The sequence below is a fragment of the Sarcophilus harrisii genome, chromosome 2 (assembly GCF_902635505.1).
Source record: "Sarcophilus harrisii chromosome 2, mSarHar1.11, whole genome shotgun sequence".
NCBI classification, from domain to species: domain Eukaryota; kingdom Metazoa; phylum Chordata; class Mammalia; order Dasyuromorphia; family Dasyuridae; genus Sarcophilus; species Sarcophilus harrisii.
In genome coordinates this window covers 531,730,420-531,743,199 of record NC_045427.1, presented here as the reverse complement: position 1 = coordinate 531,743,199, position 12,780 = coordinate 531,730,420, and the positions used below count along the sequence as shown (strand labels likewise).

General features: G+C 34.0%; 1 protein-coding gene across 2 annotated transcripts in view; it reads right to left on the bottom strand.

The window, feature by feature from the left end:
* Window positions 1-12,780, bottom strand: part of ADAMTS17 (ADAM metallopeptidase with thrombospondin type 1 motif 17) — a 473,015-nt gene that overhangs the window by 215,534 nt on the left and 244,701 nt on the right. For both annotated transcript variants that reach the window (XM_031955494.1, XM_031955493.1), the window contains exon 10: window positions 12,121-12,271. In XM_031955494.1, coding sequence (XP_031811354.1) covers window positions 12,121-12,271 — 151 coding nt within the window. The remainder of the gene's footprint in view (window positions 1-12,120; window positions 12,272-12,780) is intronic.

The window sequence follows — 12,780 nt, the reverse complement described above, 5'->3', positions numbered from 1 at the left end:
TTTTTTAAAAAGAGGCAACTTTTGTGACAAAGTGCCTAGATACTTATGAAATCTCATTCACATATGCCCAGGTCCTATTGCCCTTATCTTCCCACTCCAGGAATGTTAGTGGAGGAATGTTTCTTTCTTAAATTGCTCAAACTCCATCTTCTACCACCACCTAGCTTATGATGAATCTATGTGTCTCATATTTTGTCTTCATTGGACAGTACAAATGCCCAATGGGTAGCTAAGTGGTGCAGTGAATAGAGTGCAAAGGTCTAGAGTTAGGAAAATCTGAGTTCAAATCCAATCTCAGACACTAACTAGCTATAGGATTCTGGACAATCATTTAAACTTGTTTGTCTCAGGTTCCCGTTTTGCAAAATTAGGTGGGGAAGGTTAGTTGCTATTCTTCATTCTCAAAGAGGATCAATCCGATATTCCCATATTAGAGTCAAGTCACAGTATTTCTGACTGTAGCTGATTACACCAATACAAGCTTGGAGTACTCTGCCATAGGTTGGACACAGATAGTCCCTAAGAACATTTGGGGTGGCAACTTCACGCATCTCAAATTTCTTCTGAGCTAATTCAATTCTGCTTTGCTCATAGAGCCCAGTACCTTCTCTGGCTAGGAAAAGAAATGGCAAAGTACTCCGCTATCTTTGCCAAGAAAACACTAAATGGAGTCACAAAGAGTCAGACATGATTGAAATGACTGGATAATAAATGTGCCTAAGGGATATGTAATTTCATCACACTCTACTTGAATGATCTTGATTTCATCAGTGTAGAGACCTACTGGTATGAGAATTTCCCTCAATCAGTCATTCTGCCTCCACTGACACAGATTCCAACATGTCAATGATTTCATAGATAAGTCTGAGGGAACTGCCTAAACCTTATAAAGGTTAAATGACCTACTCCATAGCAAGTATTAGAGGAAGGATTTGAGCCCAGGATGTTTAGCTGTAAGTCCAGCTTAATTCACAATGCCATATTGCCTGTATTTTACACAGTAGTGCCCAACAAATATTTATTGAACCTGTAACTTGAAAGGTTTTCTATCTAGGATAAGTTTAAATACCATCTAAGATCAGCCTAATGAGGGAGTAAAGGAATAACAAAATGGTAATTAGAGAAAATGGAACTAATAAGATTTCTCTTAATGGCTGAGTTTAGTAGGACTCAGAGAAAGCCCCTATGTACTCCCTTTTTCTCCGATTTTCTTCAACTGTTTTTTCAATTGTGTCTGATTGTAGTTATTGAATGATTTATAAATCTTCATTGTAATCACTTCACTAGAGTTCTGAGCTCAAAAAAGAACTCTGTTATATATAAATTTAAGGTTTTGTAACTTTTATTTAGTACTTGATGGTAATTGAATAAAAAGTTTATTTTTACTATTTTTCTTGAGTTTTGTACAGAAGTCATTATTATGTGGGAGCATGCTAGTCTCTATACTATGCATCTACTTAATGTCAGTGTATTTGGATAAGAGTTTTGATTCAAAACAATAATGAAAGATAATGGTTATGTAAAAACCCTCAAAAATGTGTTGCGGATCAACAAGCCAAAAAGCAGATTAAAAATAAAAGCCAAGAAATGGATGAAAAAGATACTAATCCAAGTTTTCCACAAATACAACTGCAATTTGAAAGCCTTCCCTTCAGCAGACATGCCAACTTAAAAAGCAAACTTGGTGCTCTGCACGATCTGCTGGAGCTCTCTGCATTCATGTCACTGATACAGAGACCCTGCCTTCACACGCAGTGTGCTGTGAGAGTAGAGGGGTCCAGGCATTTTGCTCAGGAAAGAGAATCAAGAGGTCATGGATGCAAAAGAGGTCAGCTTGCAAAAACCATAGATGGCTCTGCGGATGGAGTCTGCCATAAAGTTCAAACACTTTTGGAAAATTGGGATGATCGGCTGCCAAAGTACAACAACGTCAGGAGAGGATACAGATGCTTGGAAAGAAGCTGAATATGAGAGAGTCAAGACAGCTCTCAAAATTGGCATCAGTGTGAGTCTACTACTGTACAACACTGTCTGAAAGAGATTGTGTGTAATTTCAGGTTGAATCTAGTTCCCTCAAGTTGTGCCAGATTTACCTAGGTCTTTTTTTCCTTTTTCTTTCCTTTTCTCGCCCGTTAGAAAAAAAGGGGGCAATTTAACTTGAAAGAAAAAAAATTGTCCTGGCTGGATCTAAAGAATGATCCTGATTATAACTAATGTAAATCTCAATGAAATCAAGGAAAGACAGAGAGGCTTATTATGAATGACAGAATGGCAATGATTAGAATTAAGAAAAGTTGAAGAAGGCATGCATAGGCTAATTCATTGAAACATTTTTTTTTTTTTTCTTGGAAAGAGACACCTGGAAAATAGTAAATCCTGAGAGTGCTTTGGGTGATAGTGAATGAAAAATAGAGGTCATATTAAATAAAAGAACATAAAAAGGAGAAATGGGACAGGACTCCAATATATGTTTATAGTCTTTACCTCCAGTTACCAATTATTTTAATGCAATACCACATGTTTAAGGCAATAATAAAATAGATGAGAGTGCAGAAGATAACTTTTCCTTAGTCCTATATTCTAGGTTGCTTAAAATAAGTGAATTCCTGCTTCAGGAATTGAGTTTTATTTTTTCAAAACAAAACTAAAAAAAAGAAAAATAGTCTAAATCTTCCTTTCACCATCTTGAAGAAGTCAGACTTCAATCAACTAGTAAAGCTGATCAATGCCACTTCTAGCCACTCTTTTCTTTTCTATGTGGGATTCCTTATATTGAAATAAAAAGACTGAGAAAAGCCTAACTCATAATTAGGTTGAATGGCATTGATTTATACATTGATGCTATGTTGCTTTTTAACTGAAAGACTCTAAACCCTCTGTTAACCACAACAAAAAGAAATTGGCAAAAGTATCTTAGACACTCAAAACACCCCTTCTACATCCTTCTTCATTAGTAACATCATGGTCAGACAATCATGAGAGCATACACACTTAATGATTTGTGAACCTCTAATTCATCTGACATAATTACTGGATTTAATTAATTCCAGAGAAATGTTTCAAAGTAGCTTTGTTATTTTTTTTTAAAGCATGAAAACAGGAAGAAGATGTATTAATAATAATAAAAAAAAAGATTGAGTAGAACAATTTTCCTAAAGTGTATTTCCTTTTTCTAACAAATATTTACTGTCCGATGTTTTTTACTTTTATATTTGGGCTTTTTTTGGGGGGGGGGAGGGTAATGCTTTATTGAATTAAAAATACCACATTACCATTGGCTAAAAGAAGAGACAGCTATATTTGCCAATAACTTCTGGAAGTGATACCAACTACATATGCCAAATTTTTTTTGGTTCATATTTTTTAGACAGCTTAAAGACTTACAATACAAGCATTCTACAGATGAGATGAGAGAGATACAATGGGGAGAAGCTAAAGTGCTATAAAAATTAAAGCTGTTTGGTGTTAATTTTTATACATAGTACAGTTAGTGGCATGAAAATATTTAACCTAGCAGCAAGCTGTCTCATTTCTATTCTCAAAGATCACAGAAAAACTTTCTAAAACTGTTTTTCAAATACTTAAATGAAGAAATAGATTTTATTTAGGATTGGACTTTGAAAAGTTGTTCACTAATCTCTTATGCCAAAAGAATCCCCACAAATTTAAGACCAGCTCAGAAAGCTTTCTGGATATTATATACTAGCATCAGAAATACTCATAGCAAGTTGTCATTTCCTACTGTGGGTGGCAGATACAGAAATGCTACTTCCTTATCCTACCTAATAAAAGATGTAAGAATGGTGTAGTGGAAAGAGTGTTGACTGGATTTGAAATAGGAGGACTTAGATCTGAATTCTGGCTCTGCCATTTATTACCTAGATGAGTTGCAAGTCATTGGGGGGTGGGGCAAATACCTTTATTTCTTGAGATTCAGGTGTCTTCTTTTTAAATTGGACAAGATCATCTCAAAGACCTATACCAGCCCTAAAATCTAAGGTCCAATTTGGAGGTCAATGGAAGAATACTAATTATCAGAAACTATATATTATCTAGAGTTATCTTTAAGGCTTTAATCTCCTTTCCTCACTCTAAAAAATGAATAAAATAACAATATTACCTCTACTGTAGTCATGGTGGTCTATAGTTGCACTAATGGATCCTGAAAATACAATCTACCCAGATTCTTTTCTCATTGTTTTCATGTTCTCTATTAACAGGTTTCCAAATCCAAAATAAATAAAACAGAAAATGTTAAACTTATAGTAGATTCCCAGCATCAGCATGTGTTCAACAGTTTTATTCCTTTGGCAGTTTTGAAACCCTATTATAATTTATTATTATTTTCTTTTTTATAATAGGTTTAAAGTTCCAGAAATTTTTAAGGAAAAAAGAAAAAAATTCACCAAAAAGTAATTTCTTCAATAATATTTAAGTTATATTCCAAAGTAGATTTAAATGATTATAATGTAGGATCAGAAATATGGTTTCCCACAAAAACCAAAAGTTGAGATTTATCAATTGAAGACTTCAAAACAATCTTTGATTTAGCCTAAACATCTGAGTAACTTTGAAGTAGATTGGAATGCCTGTATTTTAGTTTTGACAAAGGGACTGCATGGTCCTAAGATCAATGATTCTTAACATTTCAGGATTTTGACACTCAACTTTTCTTCTCTTTAACAAAAGTTCTATACAATACCTACATACACAATGGTTTTTTTTAATTATTGAATTAAAATATTTTTGAGAATTTTGTTGAGAATTCATATTGTGCTATGAAATAATTATATAAGTAGGAATTTGTTGTAGAGAACTAGTACGTAAAATCAAGACAAATTTGCCTTGTTTTTAGATACATGACATAATACATTGAATGTATTATTCCAATATAACACTTGCTCTTTATATTTTTTATTATTATATTAAGCATTTCAAAAAATGGAATTGAATACCAAGGGTACCAAAATATCTGGGTTCACAGCCAATTAATCACGAGTTCATCTATTCTTAGTTTTCAAGAGTCCTTATAGAACTTACATGAAATCTATTGATAGTACTCGGTATACAGGGTACAATTGGTTCAAATCAATGGAATTTGGGTTTATTCTGGAACCTCTCAGGATGCCCTTGGGAAATATATATTTGGTAGTACTGAAAAGAATCACCAATCTTCTCTAGTGTCCAAGGGAATTTAACATGTTGGCATGATAATGTTGAATACATATGAGTTACTTGATTTCAGGACCACTTTAATGAAAATCATTATATTTCAGATCTATAACTCCAGCTGTTTTGCTTGCCTGGGTTTTTACACATGACAGAATAAAAAGTACTCAGTTGAATAGGGTCTAAAGTTCACTTATTCTAGTGGTGATAAGTACAACACAAATAATGAAGGTTAACCAAAATCCAGAAATGTAAAGCCACAAAAATAAACACAAATAGTGTCAATGAAATAGCATAATTTGGAAAATGAAACACTAAGTATTTGTGTTTCATGTAAATTAGTTTATTCTTGTAGAAATTCATATTCAAATATTCAGAAATAATCAAAATATGGTTTACCTTTTTCCTCCTTAAAATTAGTGGGACTATTTTGAGGTCAATAATGTGAAAATTTTCCTCTCCTTTTTCTTGTTTCTTCCCTTGCCCTCTCACACATTAACTCTTTTGAAATTTCTTAATGGAAAGATAACTGGTTTCATAATGAAGCAATCTAATCTCTGTTCTTATGTTCACCACTGAACCACTGACAAGTTGTTATAACATCAAATGTAAGTCATTTAACTCAGTCTTGCAAATAAGGACTCCCTCACTCCTCTGAGCAAGTAATAATTCATACTGGGCCCGGAGAAGAAAATGCTGATTTCATTCATTTTATTACCTGTGAAACTCTCAAGGAAAGTGTAAGTAGGAAAAAATGTTTTGTTTTTCCTGGTGACCTACATGAATAAATGTTCCTCCCTTTGACTTCCATAGCAACTTACAAAATGGAAGAATCTTTCTCAATATATACACAGTATTTTGAGCTCCTTGGAAGAAAGGTGCTAAATAGATTGAAATGATTTTCTATTGACCTCTACTACTAATAGAAGAGAGAAATATACCATCTAACCTTTTTCCTTTTCTCACCTCTCTGTCCTAGTTCCATTCAAGATGAGTATGCTTCATCTGTCCAATCTATGCTAAACCAACCAGCTTCTTGAGGAGAGAATCATTGTGGTTACATTGTGAGTAGCTTCCCTCACTCAGCTCCTGTCTCTTACCTTAGGCCATGAACCATTTGGGAGACTTATTCTGCTAGCTTAACATGCATAAACATCTCATCTAGGCAAATTTGGGAAGTAGGCAAAATTTCTTTTCAATGATGTTCCTTTTTTAGCTTCTTTCCTACAATTAGCTGCATTAGTTCCTTATAGTAACCCACATAGTGATATCTAGAATAGGCTTGGAAAGAAGGGAGGAATATCAACAAACAGAGATGAGAGAATATAGAATCTTTTTCATTGATAGAGAAAAGCATGAGACAAAGAACTGAGGTGCGAGAACAAAACATTTACCTAAACAAAGTTTGTAAAAAGTAATAGTGTGAAATAAAGCTGAAAAGGTAGATTAGAATAAGATTTTAGGGACCTTATAGGCATTTTTGCTTTATTTGGTGGGGAATGAAGAGACACTTAAAAGTCCTTGTGATTTGGCAAATCTATTGATTTTGATTATTTTTTAAAATCCACTTTGGAAACCATTCAGCTTACTCAGAACTTATTCTTTGCTTAAACCTCAAATTTATTTCCTGAGGTTTTTGTTAGATATTTATAAAGAATCAGATAGTAGTGATATGATCAAAGTGATTTCTTAGGAAGCATAATTGGCTAGTAATTTGAGGGAAAAGACTAGAATCAAGAAAAACAGTAAAGATGTTAGTTTAGGTGAAGTGAAATTTGATCCTGAACTAAGGCAGTTCGAATAGGAGTAGAAGAGAGAATAGATGGAAGATATATATGGGGATAGCAGCATTGACAGAACAGGATAGGAAGGAAAGAAAATATTCGAAAGATATTCCGAGATTTCATAGCCAGATAACTGGAAATAGTCATGGGGTCATACATTTAAAGCTCTAAGAACATATTAGTTCTTAATATGTAATATTATCATTTAATGTTAATATCTTATTATTATATGCCACATATTATAATTATAATAATTAAATAATAAAAAGTAAGAACATAAAGAGTTATGGAGGTGGCACAAACAGAAACAGGTGTGTTAAAGGAAAGATCAAGTTTTATGGCAAAGCTGACAAGTTCAGTTTCAGACACACTGAATTTGGCGTATGGATACACCATTTAAGCATGCAACAGATGGGAATACTAGACCTGATTTCAAAGAAAAGGTTATGGGTGGAATTGGAAAGACAGGAATTATCTGCTAAGAGGTAAACAAGGAAGTCATGGGAGTATATCAGATTTTCAAAGGAAGATAAAAGAGGGACAAAAGAGAAGACAAAGATTGCATTATAGAGACTATGTTTAAAGGTGAGGAGATGTGAAACCAACAAATACGAGACAAAAAGAAGAATTAAAGGCTAGAAGGAAATTGTGCATATCATATTAGATATGTATCATAGGTATCACAGGTACTGTCATAGAAAACAAGAGAAAGAGTCATGAGAAGGAAGAATTGTCAATAAGAACAATTTACTTTTTTATTTTTTTTTATTTTTTTACTACTTTAAGATTATAGACTATTTCTCTCACAAAAGATCTATGAAGCAGTTAGGGAAGAAGGGAGGAAATAAGCATTTATTAAATGCCTACAATATACTTAAGCACTCTACAAATGTTATCTCATTTGACCTTATAATAACTCTGTGAGATAGTTGCTATAATTCCCATTTCACAATTGAGGAAACTGAGGCAGTTAGAAGTTAAGTAACTTGCCCAGGCTTAATCAATCAATAAATAATTATTAAATGCCTTGTTAGGCACTTAGTCTTCTGATTAGCAAAGTGGTAAGCCACACAGCAAGTAAGTATCTGAAATTAAATTTGAATGCAGGGCTTCATGACTCTAGGGGCAGCACTTTATCCACAGAGCCACCCAACTGCCTGCAGTGTTTTCTGATACTGTAGTACAAGTAGTATTACTTCAGTTTTTAAGATGAAAAAAACTGACTTTCAAAAAGGCAAGTGATTTTAGAAGTAGAAGGAAAAAGACTGAAATTTTGGTATCGACTCTAAATTGAATGTCTTTCCCCATTATGTTGTATGCTGCCTGAACTTTAAATGCTGCAGAAAACTCAAGGAAGATGAAAACTTTGTTTAAAAAGTCATTCAATTTAGTAATAAGAAACATTGGCAAATGAGCTTTGATGAACTCTTGTAAGAGTGCTTTGAAAAATCATAAAACAAGTTTTGGCAAGATGACTAAGGGGTTATGTCCCCTTCCTTACTTCAGAATGGCAAGAAATGGGCCAAAAAGTTCAAGAACAAACAATAAGAAACAAAAGGAAAAGAAATCCTCAGAAAATTTTTTAAGAAAAATAAGTAGCAGAGAGATTAAAAAATGAGAAAAGACAAGAAAACTAACTTTTTGATACAATAAAGAAATATTGAGTCAAAAGAAAATACAGAGAAATGTAAAATTACTATAAGTAGTTATGAGAAAGTGATTAATGACAGACAGAACAGCTTCAGGAAAGTGGTAGGAAAGAAATATATTACAATAGGCTGAAGATTGAATGGGTGATATTAATGAAATAAAGGTAAAAAGTTTCAGAATTTAGCAGTACAAAAGGAAGGGAAAGGAAGGACAGCTTACAATAATAGCTGGGTTAAAAGAAGATTTTTGTTTTTTGAACATTTTTGACGGGTAAAAGGAAATAATAGTAGAAAGAAAAAGAGTAGAAAAGGGTAGATAAAAAGGAAGAAAATGTGGAGGAGATTCAGGGTACATATTTGTAGATGGATTAGATTTGGAAGAGAGGAGAGCTATCTTTTCCTCTGGGATTGGGGGATGAGATATAAAAAAGACAAGGCAGATATGAAAACATGCTCCAAATCATTATTGATCAGAGAAATGCAAATTAAGACAACTCTGAGATAACACTACATACCTTTCAGATTGTCTAGTTTAACAGGAAAATATAATGATGAATGTTGGAGGGGATGTGGGAAAACTGGGATACTGATACATTGTGGTGGAATTGTGAATGCATTCAACCATTCTGGAGAGCAATTTGAAACTACGCTCAAAAAGTTATCAAACTGTGCATACCCTTTGATCCAGCAGTGTTACTACTGGGCTTATATCCCAAAGAGATGTTAAAGAAGGAAAAGGGACCTGTATGTGCAAGAACGTTTGTGGCAGCCCTTTTTGCAGTGGCTAGAAACTGGAAATTGAATGGATGCCCATCAATTGGAGAATGGCTGAGTAAATTGTGATATATGAATGTTATGGAATATTATTGTTCTGTAAGAAATGACCAACAGAATCATTTCAGAAAGGCCTGGAGAGACTTACATGAACTGATGCTGAGTGAAATGAACGAACCAAGAGATCATTATACACTTCAACAACAATACTATATGAGAATCAATTCTGATAAATGTGGCTCTCTTCAACAATGAGATGAACCAAATCAGTTCCAATTGTTCAGAAATGAAGAGAACCAGCTACACTCAGCAAAAGAACTATGGGAAATGAATGTGGACCATAACATAGTATTTCCACTCCTTCTGTTCTTGTCTGCTTGCATTTTTGTTTTCCTTCTTAGGGTATTTTTATCTTAATTCGATCTTTCTTGTGCAGCAAGATAACTGTATAACTATATATACATATATTGCATTTGACATTAAAAAAGACAAGGCAGTGAGAAATTTATGAGTGGAATATCTCTTTAATTAAAAAAAAAAAGAGTACACTAATAGAGAACTGGATGTTCCAGTTGTGACCTGGCCTTGTGATGGAAGACTTCTAGCCTAGTACTTGAAAAATAATTGCTTAGGAAAGGAAGGAAAAATCCACTCTCCTCCCCACTAGCATTGAACATAAAATGATTTTGTGAACTTTGGAAGATTTTTGGACTTTCCAAAAGAGTCACTGTGGATGGTAGCATCTGCATTAGGAACTGAGAAAGAACTAGATATACTCTGAGGAAATATAGCTTCAGGACTCCACAAGGAACCCAGCAGAAAGCTCTGGGGGGAATTCAAAAGGGCTCCACAAGGTAAAGAAAAGGACTTTAATCAACCTGAAACTATGCTACCCCTTTGCTACATGGCTAAGTTTGAGCTCATTTTCTTAGACTTGTAGGAAAATATTTCCTCCTTTGGAGATGCATACCAATTATTTCTTTATATCCCTTTCTAAAAGCTAATTATATCAGGCTGACTAATTGATATCAATTTAATAATCAAAATGGGATTACACCTGTGGGGGTTTATAAGTGACACCATTCAGGAAACTATCCACAACTACTTAAGCTTAACCCCTAAGAACTTTGAGGAGGGAAGAATGATCTGGATTCTGGGGATCTACCTGCCAATCTAAGTGTAATCCGAGAGAGCAATCCCTTGATAATATGCAATAATAAAACGTTAAATGTTAATATTAGTTTCTACATGGATCTTCAGGGCCACATCCAAAAGAAATGAGAATTAGGAATTCTAGACACCCAGAAAGGCAAACAAGAAAATGGTTTTGGACAAAGAGCTCTTTTATTCTCCTTCAAATTACATTATAATATTGGTCACCTGTTCTGCCTCCACATAAAACCCATTCAGTGAAAAAGATATCCATTATGTGACTATATAGCCTAGACAAAACAAAGATTACCGTTTTCCAGCAATATAGGAGAAAGGATAATTTAGTAAACAGAGACAGCTTCAGAGATAAGAAGGCCTGGATTGAAGTTCTATCACTGACACATAGCAGCTGTGGGCCTTTTGTATACATGCTTGCTAAGTAAGCTGAAGAGAAATTTCTGAAATACTTTGGTAGAGGAAGATTCCTTAGTAGTTATTGCCTACACTAATGAAATTATAGGGCTTATCAAAAAAAAATGTGGACAATAGCTCTCTATGTCACTGAGAAGGGGGTGATTTGGTTCAAGATAGAATGAGAAGCAAAGGTAAGAGAAAGGCCAGGCAAATGGGTATGCATGAACCTCTGTGATCTTGAGTTACAAGTACCAAGTGCCATTCCTGCCTCTGACACATTGTCTTCTCTGACATTGGAGATCACTTGATTCTTCTGAAACTCATTTCTTATTTATAAATGTAAATAATAATACTTGCTCTGCCTATTTCATTGGGAGTGTTTTAATAGTCAAGTGGGTTAACTTTTAAAAGTACATGCAATACTTTTAAAGCTATAAAACGTTAAAAAAAAAAACTGCCACTTTTATAACAGAAAAAGCAAAAAAGGATGAGGGTTGCATTTTGAGCTTCATTAGTAGACTGGAGAATTCCTATCTGATAAACAATCAATAGTCCACTCAGGTCTCAAGTTTATCTTGTTTATTTGGTATTCTGAATAGCCATCAGAATGTCAAATGACCCTTTTAGGTCTGCTCTTTAATTAGCTTATAATAATATGCTACTTTGCCAAATTATTCCATGCTATAGAGAGTCTATTAGGCTTCTTGCTAAGAGGTTGAATAACTGTAACTTAGAAGTATTTAATAACATATATCAGGAAGGGAATAAGATGCAGAAACCTCATTTGAGAGCTAAAGAAGACAACTTAAATATTAATTCTCCGTGTCAATTATCTCATCATATTTTAAGTTCCTTGAGAGCAGGAACTGTTTTTTGCCTCTTCTTGTATCCTCAGTGCTTAGTATAGTGGCCAGCACATAGTAGGCACTTAGTAAATGTTTCTTGATTGATTTATTGATTAAATTTTAGCATTAAATTTAGGCATTGCTTTTAGAGAGCAATAAATTTGCAATGCTTTTCCCCACTCCCTGCAATGTAGTGGTGGTGTACTGAATGTGCACATAAACTTGAATATTAGATGATCTATGAGCTAAAATAGAACCAGTTGTCCTATGGATGTGTTTTTTTATTCCTTTATGAGCTTTTCATTCAGGTTGTGTCTCCAGGGTAGCACTTACCTCCATGTTCTTACAGAAAGTTGCATTGGTTCCAAAGAGGATCTGGCACTGTTCCTCAGCACTGTAGTGCATGCCAGGGAGTTTGTGAGGAAGTCGTACAGCATACTGACTTCTGGGATCTGTTACCAGCAAACACATACTGACTTTTGACCTGGAATGTTAAAGAATTAACCCAAAGATAGGTATGTTTGTAAAAAATAAATTATATGTATTTTGTAAAAATATATATCACTATATTGTATATGTTCATATTTTATGGTCTCTTTTTCTCCTTTTTATTTCCTTTGAAATTGAGAAAAAAATGCATTTCCAAATTATTTCTCCCAAAGGGATCTAGACACAGGGATACATTCTTTTCACTAATCTGGCTCATTTATTTCTATTTCTTTCCTATACTGTAAAAAAGTTCATCTTCCCCTGTGAAATCCATGGAATCTTAGTGACTAGGAAGAGGATCTGAAAATCTGGCAAATAAGGTTGACATCTCTCCCTCCCTCCCTCCTTCCCCCCACTCTCTCTCTTTCCTCTCTTTCTCTCTACCTTTCTACCTTCCTTCCTTCCTTCTCTTCCTTCTCTTCTTTCTTTCTTTTCTTTTCTTTTTTGAATGCAGGAAAGATTTATATTTTATATATCTTTTTATATTCTTACAAGAAGAGTATC